At 53.9% G+C, this 13675-nt stretch overlaps 1 protein-coding gene across 1 annotated transcript in view; it reads right to left on the reverse strand.

The window, feature by feature from the left end:
• Positions 1-3908: 3908 nt before the first annotated feature.
• The window catches only part of LOC139230017 (sarcoplasmic reticulum histidine-rich calcium-binding protein), a 36424-nt gene continuing 26657 nt past the window's right edge, over positions 3909-13675 (reverse strand). The window contains exons 3-6 of the mRNA XM_070861741.1: positions 12010-12078; positions 9911-9965; positions 6080-6116; positions 3909-5328 (exon numbers count right to left, since the gene is read on the reverse strand). Of these exons, the coding sequence (XP_070717842.1) occupies positions 5292-5328; positions 6080-6116; positions 9911-9965; positions 12010-12078 (198 nt within the window). The 3' untranslated portion in view covers positions 3909-5291. The remainder of the gene's footprint in view (positions 5329-6079; positions 6117-9910; positions 9966-12009; positions 12079-13675) is intronic.

Here is a 13675-nt window from a genome sequence, read left to right on the forward strand (position 1 = left end):
TAATCCTCCCGTCGCTATTAATAGTGCTCGCAGCATCGAATAACATCGCCCGCCCGCTGCTCCACACTGCCTTAGTAAGGGACTGTCCTCTCCCACACAAACACTCCTTCCAAACCGCACTCCTCCACTTCCTCCCTCCCACACCCCTTCCTCTTCCAAGCTGATTCCTTTTCCTTCTTTCCCTCGCTCTCTTCTCTTGCTGTCAGCCGTGGCTCAGTGGGCAGCACCCTCAGCCTCTGGGTCAGGAGGTTGTGGGTTCGAGTCCCACTCCAGAGACTCCCAGGGCAGTGCTGAGGGAGCGCCGCACTGTCGGAGGGGCTGTCTTTCGGATGAGACGTTAAACCGAGGCCCCGTCTGCTCTCTCAGGTGGACGTAAAAGATCCCACGGCACTATTTCAAAGAAGAGCAGGGGGAGTTATCCCCGGTGTCCTGGGGCCAATATTTACCCCTCAACCAACATCACAAAAACAGATTATCTGGGTCATTATCACATTGCTGTGTGTGGGAGCTTGCTGTGCGCAAATTGGCTGCCGCGTTTCCCACATTACAGCAGTGACTGCATCCAAAAGTACTTCATTGGCTGTAAAGCGCTTTGAGACGTCCAGTGGTCGAGAAAGGGTCCTTCATTTTCTTCCGCAGCTCCAGTTCCTGCAGTGGTCCAGATCTGGAATATTCCCAACCGCGCTATAAAAGCCCCCTCACCGACGACCATGTATCCACCATTACCGATTCGCCGGGGATCGCCAGCCCTCGCTGAGTCCGAGTTACACGGCAAAAGATCACCGGGCCGGGCCGGGGATACCATCCGACCAATCACACTCTTCATCTCTGTCCCCTGGGCGGAGGGGGAGGGTCTCAGAGTGACACCGATCGTTCCCACCTCGCCGATTGTACCGTCATCCCGCCCCCTGTAACCCCCTCATCCTGTCACCCCCCATCACCCCCCGACCCTGTCACCCACCCCCCATCACCCCCCGACCCCGTCACCCCCCCACCCATCACCCCCCCCACCCATCACCCACCCCCCCGTCACCCCCCCGACCCTGTCACCCCCCGACCCCGTCACCCCCCCACCCATCACCCCCCTGACCCCGTCACCCCCCTGACCCCGTCACCCCCCCCGACCCCGTCACCCCCCCACCCATCACCCCCCTGACCCCGTCACCCCCCTGACCCCGTCACCCCCCCCGACCCCGTCACCCCCCCACCCATCACCTCCCCGACCCCATCACCCCCCCGACCCCGTCACCCCCCCAACCCCATCACCCCCCCAACCCCATCACCCCCCTGACCCCGTCACCCCCCCCCAACCCCGTCACCCCCCGACCCCATCACCCCCGACCCCGTCACCCCCCCGACCCCGTCACCCCCGACCCCATCACCTCCCGACCCCGTCACCCCCGACCCCGTCACCCCCCGACCCTGTCAACCCCGACCCCATCGCCCCCCGACCCTGTCACCCCTGACCCCGTCACCCCCCCGACCCCATCACCTCCCCGACCCCATCACCTCCCCGACCCCATCACCCGCCGACCCCGTTACCCCCGACCCCATCACCCCCGACACCGTCACCCCCGACCCCATCACCGCCCGACCCCGTCACCCCCCATCACCCCGACCCCTGTAACCCCCTCATCCTGTCACCCCCCCCGGCCCCATCACCCCCCCCGACCCCGTCATCCCCACCCAACCCCGTCACCCCCGACCCCGTCACCCCCGACCCCGTCACCCCCCGACCCCGTCACCCCATGACCCCGTCACCCCCGACCCCGTCACCCCCCCGACCCCGTCACCCCCGACACCGTTACCCCCGACCCCGTCACCCCCGACCCCGTCATCCCCCCCAACCCCATCACCCCCGACCCCGTCACCCCCCCGTCACCCCGCCCCCTGTAACCCCCCCGTCAACTCCCGACCCCGTCACCCCCCCCGACCCCGTCACCCCCCGACCCCGTCATCCCCCCATCACCCTCCACCCGTCACCCCCCGACCCAGTCATCCCCCGACCCTGTCACCCCCCCGACCCCCTCACACCCGTCACCCCCACACCACTTCCCCCACCCCCTCTATCCAGAGCTGCCACATGCTTCCTTGCTGGGAAAGGAGTGGTGCCTGGGTCAGGGAGGCAGGGTGGGGGGGGGGGAGGGGTGGGAGCCTGATGGCTACCGAGCAACCATGTGCGGTTTTCGGATAAGACCAACAACCACTTGCATTTCTTTGGCGCCTTTATCGAGTGAAACGTCCCAAGCCGCTTCACAGGAGCGGTATCAGTCACAAATTCCACACCGAGCCACATAAGGGGATATGAGGAGAGGCGGCCAAAAGCTCGGTCAAAGAGGTAGGTTTTAAGGAGGTCGCGAGGCATAGAGGTTTAGGGAGGGAGTTCCAGAGCTTGGGGCCCAGGCAACAGAAGGCACGGCCACCGATGGTGGAGCGATTATAATCAGGGATGCTCAAGGGGGCAGAATTAGAGGAGCGCAGACATCTCGGGGGGTGGGGGGGCTGGAGGAGATAGGGAGCGGCGAGGGCCATGGAAGGATTTTAAAATCGAGGGGTTAGCCAGATGCTCTGTACAGCTGTCTAGACTTACCCTCCGTAAACTAGAGGTGATCCAAAACTCGGCAGCCCATAGCCTAACCCACACCAAGTCCCGCTCACCCATCACCCCCTGTGCTCGCTGACCTACATTGGCTCCCAGTTAAGCAACGCCTCGATTTCAAAATTCTCATCCTTGTTTTCAAATCCCTCCGTGGCCCTCGCCCCTCCCTATCTCTGTAATCTCCTCCAGCCCCACAACCCCCCCCGCCCCGAGATGTCTGCGCTCCTCTAATTCTGCCCTCTTGAGCATCCCTGATTATAATCGCTCAACCATCGGTGGCCGTGCCTTCTGTTGCCTGGGCCCCAAGCTCTGGAACTCCCTCCCTAAACCACTCCGCCTCTCTACCTCTCTTTCCTCCTTTAAGTCGCTCCTTAAAACCTACCTCTTTGACCAAGCTTTTGGTCACCTGCCCTAATTTCTCCTTATGTAGCTCGGTGTCAAAGTTATTTGTTTTGTCTTATAACGTTCCTGTGAAGCGCCTTGGGACATTTCATAGAAACATAGAAAATAGATGCAGGAGTAGGCCATTCGGCCCTTCGAGCCTGCACCGCCATTCAATAAGATCATGGCTGATCATTCACCTCAGTACCCCTTTCCTGCTTTCTCTCCATACCCCTTGATCCCTTTAACCGTAAGGGCCACATCTAACTCCCTCTTGAATATATCCAACGAACTGGCATCAACAACTTTCTGCGGTAGAGAATTCCACAGGTTCACAATTCTCTGAGTGAACAAGTTTCTCCTCATCTCGGTCCTAAATGGCTTCCCTCTTATCCTTAGACTGTGACCCCTGGTTCTGGACATCCCCAACATCGGGAACATTCTTCCTGCATCTAACCTGTCCCGTCCCGGCGGAATTTTATATGTTTCTATGAGATCCCCTCTCATCCTTCTAAACTCCAGTGAATACAGGCCCAGTCGATCCAGTCTCTCCTCATTTGTCAGTCCTACACTAAAGGCTCTATATAAATACAAGATGCTGTTGTTGTTACACCTGCCGCATGGCCAAGTGAGGGAGGCATGGGAGGATCCCACCGCACCTGTGACCCTCAGAAGATACGAAGGGCGGGCTGGAGCAAAAAGGGCGCGACCTGGGGGGGGAAGCAGAATAAATACTGAGTCCGCAACCAGAACAAGAGAGAGAATTTGCATCGCTCCCCCGTTTTAATAATTTGTCGGAGGAATTCATATTCAGAATGTGAAGCAACCTCCAAATGGACAGTGTGGGGCTGTGACACGGGTTAATAAAACAAAATGAGCATCTGTTAAAATAAATATCGACATGAGAAGAGCAGAGAAAAAAACCGTGTGAATTTAACCGTTTTATTTCCCGAGTCTCACCGGGGGCGGCGGAAGATTCCGAGACTCGACGCGGGTTGGATGGGGAAGAACGGCTCAAGAGAACTATTCCCCAATGAGACGGGTTACAGCGGAATCCGATCGCTGAGACGGTGGCGGGACACAAGAGGGAGAGAGAAGGGAGGGGGGGGGCGCCGGACTAGCACCGGCATAACCGGCCGACCCCTTCCCCCCCGGAGGTTAGCCCCTTCCCGTGGACCCGCTCTCCGGTATTTTCCATTCGATCCCGGGGTGGGGCCGCGCTGTTGTTGCCCGTCCCGGAGAAGGCGGGTGGCCACAACTTGAGGCTCGCGAGGCCGCTGGGCGGTGGGTGGGGGGGTGGTGGGGGGGGTGAAGTGTCGGGCAGGCTTGGCCCAGGGAAAGTGGTGGAGGAGGGGAACGGGGGAGAAGAGGGTGAAGGTGAGGTAGGTGATGGAGGAGGGGAATGGGGGAGGGCGGGGAAGAGAGGGGGAGGGTGAGGTGCAGGGGAGGGGAATGAGGAGGGGAGGGGAGGTAGGTGAGGTGGAGGGGTGGGTGAGGGGAGGGGAGAGTGAGGGGAGAGGAGGGGAGGGGAGGTAGGTGAGGAGAGGGGAGGTGGAGGGGAATGAGGAAGGGAGGGTGAGGGGAGGGGAATGAGGAGGGGAGGTAGGTGAGGGGAGGGGAGGTGGAGGGGTGGGTGAAGGGAGGGGAATGAGGAGGGATGGGTGAGGGGAGGGGAATGAGGAGGGGAGGGGAGGGTGAGGGGAGGAGGGGAGGGGAATGAGGAGGTGAGGATGAGGGGAGAGGATGGGAGGAGTGGGGAGGTAGGTGAGGAGAGGGGAGGTGGAGGGGAATGAGGAGGGGAGGGTGAGGGGAGGGGAATGAGGAGGGGAGAGGAGGGGAGGTAGGTGAGGGGAGGGGAGGTGGAGGGGTGGGTGAAGGGAGGGGAATGAGGAGGGATGGGTGAGGGGAGGGGAATGAGGAGGGGAGGGGAGGGGAGGGTGAGGGGAGGAGGGGAGGGGAATGAGGAGGTGAGGATGAGGGGAGGGGAGGTGGAGGGGAATGAGGAGGGGAGGGTGAGGGGAGGGGAGGTGGAGGGGAAAGTGAGGGGATGAGGGGAGGGGAATGAGGAGGTGAGGGGTGAGTTAGGAAGGGGGAGGCCGAAGGTCATTGTCGGCAAATCAGTGGCCCCTCCCGTGCAATGGATTCCGGGCCATGCCGAGGGGAGAGTTTCGAGGGAGGGGGCGATGAGAATAAAAAAACGCGCAGCATGTTGTAAGTGAGCATAAAGCGTTCCAGGCAGAGATGTGCAGTGTCTTCTGTCTGTGGGCGTGTATAGCCCGTCTCTCTGACACTCGCACCGCACGCTGACAATCTAGTGCTCCGGCTGATCGAAGATGTTGGCGATGGATCTGAAAGACAGAAGATCGTGAAACGAAATCCTCCGCGAGCGGAATCGGCCAAAGCAGGAACCCCGGCGTCCCGCCAACCAGAAACCGCGATACACTCCCGGCATGAAAACACGCCTCAGGAAAGCACAGACCCCGCCATGTGCACACTCCCCATCCCATCGCCCTCGCCCCTCCCTATCGCTGGAACCTCCTCCAGCTACGCCCCCCCCCCGCCCCCCACCACTGAGATCTGCGCTCCTCCAATTCTGGCCTCTTGCCCATCTCCAATTATAATCGCTCCACCATCGGTGGCCGTGCCTTCAGCTGCCTGGGCCCCAAGCTCTGGAACTCCCTCCCTAAAACCTCTCCGCCTCCCTTTCCACCTGCAAGACGCTCCTTAAAACCTGCCTCTTTGACCAAGCATCTGCTCCAATATATGGCTCGGTGTTGAAGTTTGTTTGATAATCGCTTGCCTTGCGGTTAATATCTTAAAGGCGCTATATAAATGCAAGTTGTAGTTGTTGGTTTCAGGAGCGTCTTAAAATCGGCGAGTGAGGCGCAGAGGTTTAGGGGGGGTGTCCCAGAGCTTGGGGCCCAGGCAGCTGAATTTGATTTGGGTCTTGCAGCTGAGACCAGAGAATAACTATGACGTTGGTAAACTCATTAACCCGACAATTATCCCTGTACCCTGTATTACTTTCCCCCAGACATTCAAATTATTTGAAAAAGTGCCGGTTTTGCAGAATACGAGCTGACAGACAGTTTTACTCACTGGTATATTGTTGATGAGAATTCATCTACGTAACTCCCTGAAAATAAGAAAAAAGACACAGGTTCAGTTTCTCTCTGGACCGGGATTGAGGAGGAACCGATGTCACCGACTGGACATAGAAACATAGAAAATAGGTGCAGGAGTAGGCCATTCGGCCCTTCTAGCCTGCACCGCCATTCAATGAGTTCGTGGCTGAACATGAAACTTCAGTACCCACTTCCTGCTTTCTCACCATACCCCTTGATCCCCCGAGTAGTAAGGACTTCATCTAACTCCCTTTTGAATATATTTAGTGAATTGGCCTCAACTACTTTCTGTGGTAGAGAATTCCACAGGTTCACCACTCTCTGGGTGAAGAAGTTTCTCCTCATCTCGGTCCTAAATGGCTTACCCCTTATCCTCAGACTGTGACCCCTGATTCTGGACTTCCCCAACATTGGGAACATTCTTCCTGCATCTAACCTGTCTAAACCCGTCAGAATTTTAAACGTTTCTATGAGGTCCCCTCTCATTCTTCTGAACTCCAGTGAATACAAGCCCAGTTGATCCAGTCTTTCTTGATAGGTCAGTCCCACCATCCCGGGAATCAGTCTGGTGAATCTTCACTGCACTCCCTCAATAGCAAGAATGTCCTTCCTCAAGTTAGGAGACCAAAACTGTACACAATACTCCAGGTGTGGCCTCACCAAGGCCCTGTACAACTGTAGCAACACCTCCCTGCCCCTGTACTCAAATCCCCTCGCTATGAAGGCCAACATGCCATTTGCTTTCTTAACCGCCTGCTGTACCTGCATGCCAACCTTCAATGACTGATGTACCATGACACCCAGGTCTCGTTGCACCTTCCCTTTTCCTAATCTGTCACCATTCAGATAATAGTCTGTCTCTCTGTTTTTACCACCAAAGTGGATAACCTCACATTTATCCACATTATACTTCATCTGCCATGCATTTGCCCACTCACCTAACCTATCCAAGTCACTCTGCAGCCTCATAGCATCCTCCTCGCAGCTCACACTGCCACCCAACTTAGTGTCATCCGCAAATTTGGAGATACTACATTTAATCCCCTCGTCTAAATCATTAATGTACAATGTAAACAGCTGGGGCCCCAGCACAGAACCTTGCAGTACCCCACTAGTCACTGCCTGCCATTCTGAAAAGTACCCATTTACTCCTACTCTTTGCTTCCTGTCTGACAACCAGTTCTCAATCCACGTCAGCACACTACCCCCAATCCCATGTGCTTTAACTTTGTCCAGTTACACAGTGAGTGACCCTTACCCTGCTGGATAAACAGGAACTCTATCCAGTTACACAGTGAGTGACCCTTACCCTGCTGGATAAACAGGAACTCTATCCAGTTACACAGTGAGTGACCCTTACCCTGCTGGATAAACAGGAACTCTATCCAGTTACACAGTGAGTGACCTCTTACCCTGCTGGATAAACAGGAGCTCTGTCCAGTTATACAGTGAGTGACCCTTACCCTGCTGGATAAACAGGGACTCTGTCCAGTTACACAGTGAGTGACCCTTACCCTGCTGTATAAACAGGGACTCTGTCCCATTATACAGTGAGTGACCCTTACCCTGCTGGATAAACAGGGACTCTGTCCAGTTACACAGTGAGTGACCCTGACCCTGCTGGATAAACAGGGACTCTGTCCCATTATACAGTGAGTGACCCTTACCCTGCTGGATAAACAGGAACTCTGTCCCGTTACACAGTGAGTGACCCTTACCCTGCTGGATAAACAGGGACTCTGTCCAGTTACACAGTGAGTGACCCTTACCCTGCTGGATAAACAGGGACTCTGTCCAGTTACACAGTGACCCTTCCCCGACTGACACTTTGGGGAAGAAATTCAACCGCTTCTCATTTGGGGCGGTAACCCGGGCCGAGCGGTAATTTTAGCACCTTGAAAATAGTTGGCACCCTCCGCCCAGAAATTCAGCTGTTGCACACCAGAACTGGGGGCGGATGGGGGGGGGTGCTAACGGAAATGCCGGCGCTAAATTTAACCGAACCATTCCGCACGCACCGAACTCCCATCCCGATCCCGGAAGGCGCGGCATAGTAACACGCCCATTAAAGAACGCTTATCTGTGTCTGCCGCTGAAAACTGGGAGGCTCGTGCACCGTGCTGTGTGTAAACGTTGCACTGACTGTGACCTCCTCATCCCTGGAACCGCCAGTGAACGACTCTGCAATCCTGTACCAGCTGTTTTTCCAGACGCTGTTCTTGGCGGGCGCTCAATGAGGCGACTGCAACGAATTTACCGACCGGGGCACTGACGTCATGATTGAAGCAATCATCAGCAGTCGGACGCTAACGGGTTGTGCCCCTAATTCCAAATTTATTTAATTAACTGAATTTAAATCTCCCAGGTTGCCGCGGTAGGATTTGAACTCACGTCTCCGGATCACTGGTCCGGTAACATACCCGCTGTGTTACCATGGTCCTTCACCTCAGTATTTGAACAATGACGGACAGGTAAAGACCCTCTGGTCCATCGAGCCTGTCCCACACAATTGCGATACCTTGTGTATCACAACACACACACTTTCCACCTCACCCCAAACCATGTGATCTCCTGGGAGAGGCGAAAAAACCCTCTTTTAAAAATTTTAAAAATCCCAAGCCAATTTGGGGGGAAGGAAATCTGGAATACTCCTCGCCGACCCCTCACCCCAAACGATTGAAACTAATCCAGGAAATCACTCTAGCTCTGATAATTCCTTGCAGTGTCTATCTCAATAAAGTCCATTACTTTGGTTCCATTTACAAGTCAACTTTTTATTTCATAGCAGGTCACTGGCTTTAAAAAAATGTGATCCTGGGATGTGGGCGTCGCTGGCAAGGCCGGCATTTATTGCCCATCCCAAATTGCCCCTTGAGATGGTTCTTCTTGAACCGCTGCAGTCCCGTGTGGTGAAGGTGCTCCCACAGTGCTGTTAGGGAGGGAGTTTCAGGATTCTGACCCGGCGACAATGAAGGAACGGCCGATATATTTCCAAGTCAGGATGATGTGTGACTTGGAGGGGAACGTGGAGGTGGTGGTGTTCCCATGCGCCTGTTGCCCTTGTTCTTCTAGGGGGTAGAGGTGGCGGGTTTGGGAGGTGCTGCCGAAGAAGCCTTGGCGAGTTGCTGCAGTGCATCTTGTAGATGGTGCACACTGCAGCCAGGGGGCGCCGGTGGTGGAGGGAGTGAGTGTTGAAGGTGGTGGGTGGGGTGCCGATCAAGCGGGCTGCTTTGTCCTGGATGGTGTCGAGCTTCAGGCAAGTGGAGCGTATTCCATCACACTCCTGACTTGTGCACTTTACCTGGTGAAGTGCGACATTACTACTGACACCTGGGAGACCCTGGCCGCAGACCGCCCGAGGTGGAGAAAGTCCATCCGGGAGGGCGTTGAGCTCTTCGAGTCTCAACACAAAGAGCGTGAAGAGGCCAAGCGCAGGCAGCGGAAGGAACGTACGGCAAACCAGCCCCACCCACCTCTTCCCTCTACGAATGTCTGTCCCACCTGTGACAGGGTCTGTGGCTCTTGTATTGGACTGTCCAGCCATTAAAGAACTCACTTTGGGGGTGGAAGCAAATCCTCCTCGATTCCGAGGGATTGTCTATGATTACTTGTGCCTTGTAGATGGTGGAAGGGCTTTGGGGAGTCAGGAGGTGAGACACTCGTCGCAGAATACCCAGCCTCTGACCCGCCACTTAGAACGATGTCACCTCAGAACACAGTGAGGTTACATTTGCATTGGCACGCTATGATATAAAATGATAGGTACCGAGAGCGAGAGAAGTACAAAGTTTCAAACACTACCTACCTGGTTTGCAAACTGTTTCACATATTACAGGGCAGACGTAACAGAACTGACAATACTGCGGGAATAAAAAAAGGAAAATAAATGTTTAGAAAACAGATTAGGAGCGGTGGGGAAGGTCACTAAATAATACCAGTTAGGATCAGAGGTAACGAGGCAATGAAGGAATCAGTTCTGAGGGATGGGATACATACAGAGAGGATGTTTAAACTGATGGGGGAGACTAGAACTAGAGGGCATAATCTTAGAATAAGGGGCCGCCCATTTAAAACAGAGATGAGGAGAAATTTCTTCTCTCAGAGAGTTGTAAATCTATGGAATTCGCTGCCTCAGAGAGCTGTGGAAGCTGGGACATTGAATAAATTTAAGACAGAAATAAACAGTTTCTTAACTGATAAGGGGATAAGGGGTTATGGGGAGCGGGCGGGGAAGTGGAGCTGAGTCCATGATCAGATCAGCCATGATCTCATTGAATGGTGGAGCAGGCTCGAGGGGCCAATTGGCCCACTCCTGTTCCTATGTCTAATGTTCTTCTGAGAGACTGGAGATAAAGAGATAACGGAGGGATTGGAGGTGAAACACATTGCAACGTTTGGGATGGAGGCAGAAATGTGCGTGGAGGGACTGGAGTCTCTGGGATTGTTCTCCAGAGCAGGTTGAGGGGAGATTTAACAGCGGCTTTCAAAATCACAAAGGGTTCTGATAGATTAAATAAGGAGAATGTGTTTCCATTGGCAGGAGGGTCGGTAACCAAAGGACACAGATTTAAGGTGTTCGGCAAAAGAAGCAGAGGGGAAGATGAGGATAATTTTTTTTAACGCAGCGAGTTGTTGTGATCTGGAAACGCGCTGCCTGACAGGGCGGTGGGAGCAGATTCAAGAGTAACTTTCAAACGGGGAATTGGATAAATACTTGAAGGAGAAAAATTCACAGGGCGGTAGGGAAAGAGCCGGAGGGTGGTGTGTGGGACTACAGGCAACTCTCGATTATCCGGGTCCCTCGGGGATTGGGCTATGCCGGGTAAACGATTTCTCCGTTAGAGCGAGTTGACATTATAAAGTTAAAACGTCAATGAATAAATACTGTGCAATCAGCTACAAACAGTAACAAGGCAGTTAAGTATGGACATAACCAGCATGCATGCAGGTGGCCTCGAGGAGGAGATTGTCTAGCTCCGGGGTTCCGGAGCGCGATGCCTTCCCTGGCCGAAAGGACTCCGATGCCAGCGGCGGCTGCGAGAGACAGTGGCTGCAGCAGTGCACACACACACACACACACACACACAGAATTTTAAATGCTGTTACAACGGTTTCCCGTTGCATCTGTGTGTGGATAATCGAGGGTTGGATAGTTCTTTCAAAGAGCCAGCCCAGGCACGATGGGCCGAATGGCCCCCTCCTGTGGTGTAAGATTAACAATGGAAGCATGGCTACAGCGAAGGATGGGAGACAGAAGGGGACACAGACAGAAAGAATGGAGATACTGGACAGACCCACTGAAGAAATAGAGATGGAAGAAGAGACATACTGAAGGAATACAGATGGAAGGTGTAATGTAGGCACCTGGTGAGGATGCTCACAGGTTGGTAGAGCTGTTGAGTTGGGAGGGGCTTAGCCAGTCACATGATGTTCACAAGACTCAATAAAACCCCAGCCAGTTGGGTTCGGGGGATCCACGATGAGGCAGGTGGTTGTGAGCCCGCTGGATGAACTGGTAACGTGTTGTGTGATTGTTAAACCTTTTGCTAATAAACCAACTAGTTCTTAATAGCACTGTGTTGCCATGAATTCTGAAGCAAAGAACCCACGAAGCAAATACATTACAAAAAAGATGGACACACTGAAGGAATGGAGATGGTGGGAGAGACACACAGAACCCTAACCCTAACACATTGAAGAACCGGAGATCCAATGGACGGATAGAGAGGTAGATTTTCCAGTTGTGTATTTCTGGCGCGGGGACTAGTCCAGCGGGCTATCACGTACATGTAACTCCTGAATGGAGGGAATCCCTGGAGTGCAGGACCGCGGTTTGCCGATACCCTCTGGGTAACGGGCGTTTGCCAGCGTTGCTGCAATGGAAGGCCAGGCGACCGTTCTTACCTTGCAATCTTCACAGTGCTCGCTCTTGTCTCCCTCTTCACAGGGGCACTTCTCACACTCATCGCAGTGCTGTGGGAACAGCAGGAAGAAAGCCGTGTTTAAAAGAAAGCAAGCCTTGCCTTTATATAACACCTTTTACTACTACCCAACGAATCAAAGCGCTTTACAGACAATGAAGTACGTTTGGAGTATAGTCACTGTTGTAATGTAGGAAACGCGGCAGCCAATTTGTGCACAGCAAGCTCCCACAAACAGCACTGTGATAATCTGTTTTTTTGTTATGTTGATTGAGAGATAAATATTGGCCCCAGGACACTGAGGATAACTCCCGTGCTCTTCTTTGAAATAGCACCATGGGCCCATTAACGTGAGAGTGTAGACGGGGCCTCGGTTTAACATCTCATCCGGAAGACGGCACCTCCGACAGTGCAGCGCTCCCTCAGCCTAGATTTTTGTGCTCAAGTCCCTGGAGTGGGACTTGAACCCACAACCTTCTGACTCAGAGTCGAGAGTGCTGCCCACTGAGCCCACGGCTAAGGAACTTCTGGCAAAAGAGAGGCTAAAAAGCACAAAGAAAACCCAAGTTCAAATCCACTGGGGACAGAGGGGAATAAGATCTCTGTTTGTTGGGGGGTATTCTGTTACATAGTGGCTCTTGTATGAAGAGCTCGTTGAATACGTAGTCTTGTGTTGGTTAGAACATTTCACGGCATAAATTCAAACAGCCCGGAATATTTCGTTCCCAACCTTAGTCACCTTGCAACCACATCTCTGCAATGGCTACTGAATCAAACCCAGTTATCTCTATCTGTGCCACTAATTCTTACGTTCTTATGCTCATTCACTTCTGCAACCTGCTTTCAGCATCCTTGCAGAAGGGTCGAGGGCCAGAGGACACACAGATTTAAGGTGATTGGCAAAAGGCGATGAAAGAGAAAGCTTTTTCACGCAGCGAGTGGTTGGGATCTGGAATGCGCTGCCTGAGAGGGTGGTGGAGGCAGACTTAATCTCATCTTTCAAAAGGGAATTGGATAAGTATCTGAAGGGAAAAAAAAATTCAGGGCTACGGGGAAAGTGGGACTAGCAGAGAGCCGTCACGGGCTCGAGGGGCCGAATGGCCTTTCGTGCTGTAACCGTTCTATGATTCTAGGTGTGGGAGCTCACTATCTGACGAGTTGTGCAGCTTATTATTAATACCAGGGTAACAGCTCACTATTGATACAGGTATGAAAGCTCAGTACTGATGATTGAGAGCGAGGTCACTGTAGACATGGGTGCAGGGACTCTATTTAGGCAGGGGTGCCATCACCCCCTGAGCTCGCTGACCTACATTGGCTCCCGGTTAATCAACGCCTCGATTTCAAAATTGTCATCCTTGTTTACAAATCCCTCCATGGCCCTCGCCCCTCCCTATCTCTGTAATCCCCTCCAGCCCCCAACCCCCCAAGATGTCTGCGCTCCTCTAAATTCTGCCCTCTTGAGCATCCCTGATTATAATCGCTCAACCATCGGTGGCCGTGCCTTCTGTTGCCTGGGTCCCAAGCTCTGGAACTCCCTCCCTAAACCTCTCCGCCTCTCTACCTCTCTTTCCTCCTTTAAGATGCTCCTTAAAACCTCCCTCTTTGACCAATGAGCACCTGCGCTAATTTCTACTTATGTGGCTCGG

This window comes from Pristiophorus japonicus, chromosome 19 (genome assembly GCF_044704955.1).
Source record: "Pristiophorus japonicus isolate sPriJap1 chromosome 19, sPriJap1.hap1, whole genome shotgun sequence".
Taxonomy (NCBI): domain Eukaryota; kingdom Metazoa; phylum Chordata; class Chondrichthyes; family Pristiophoridae; genus Pristiophorus; species Pristiophorus japonicus.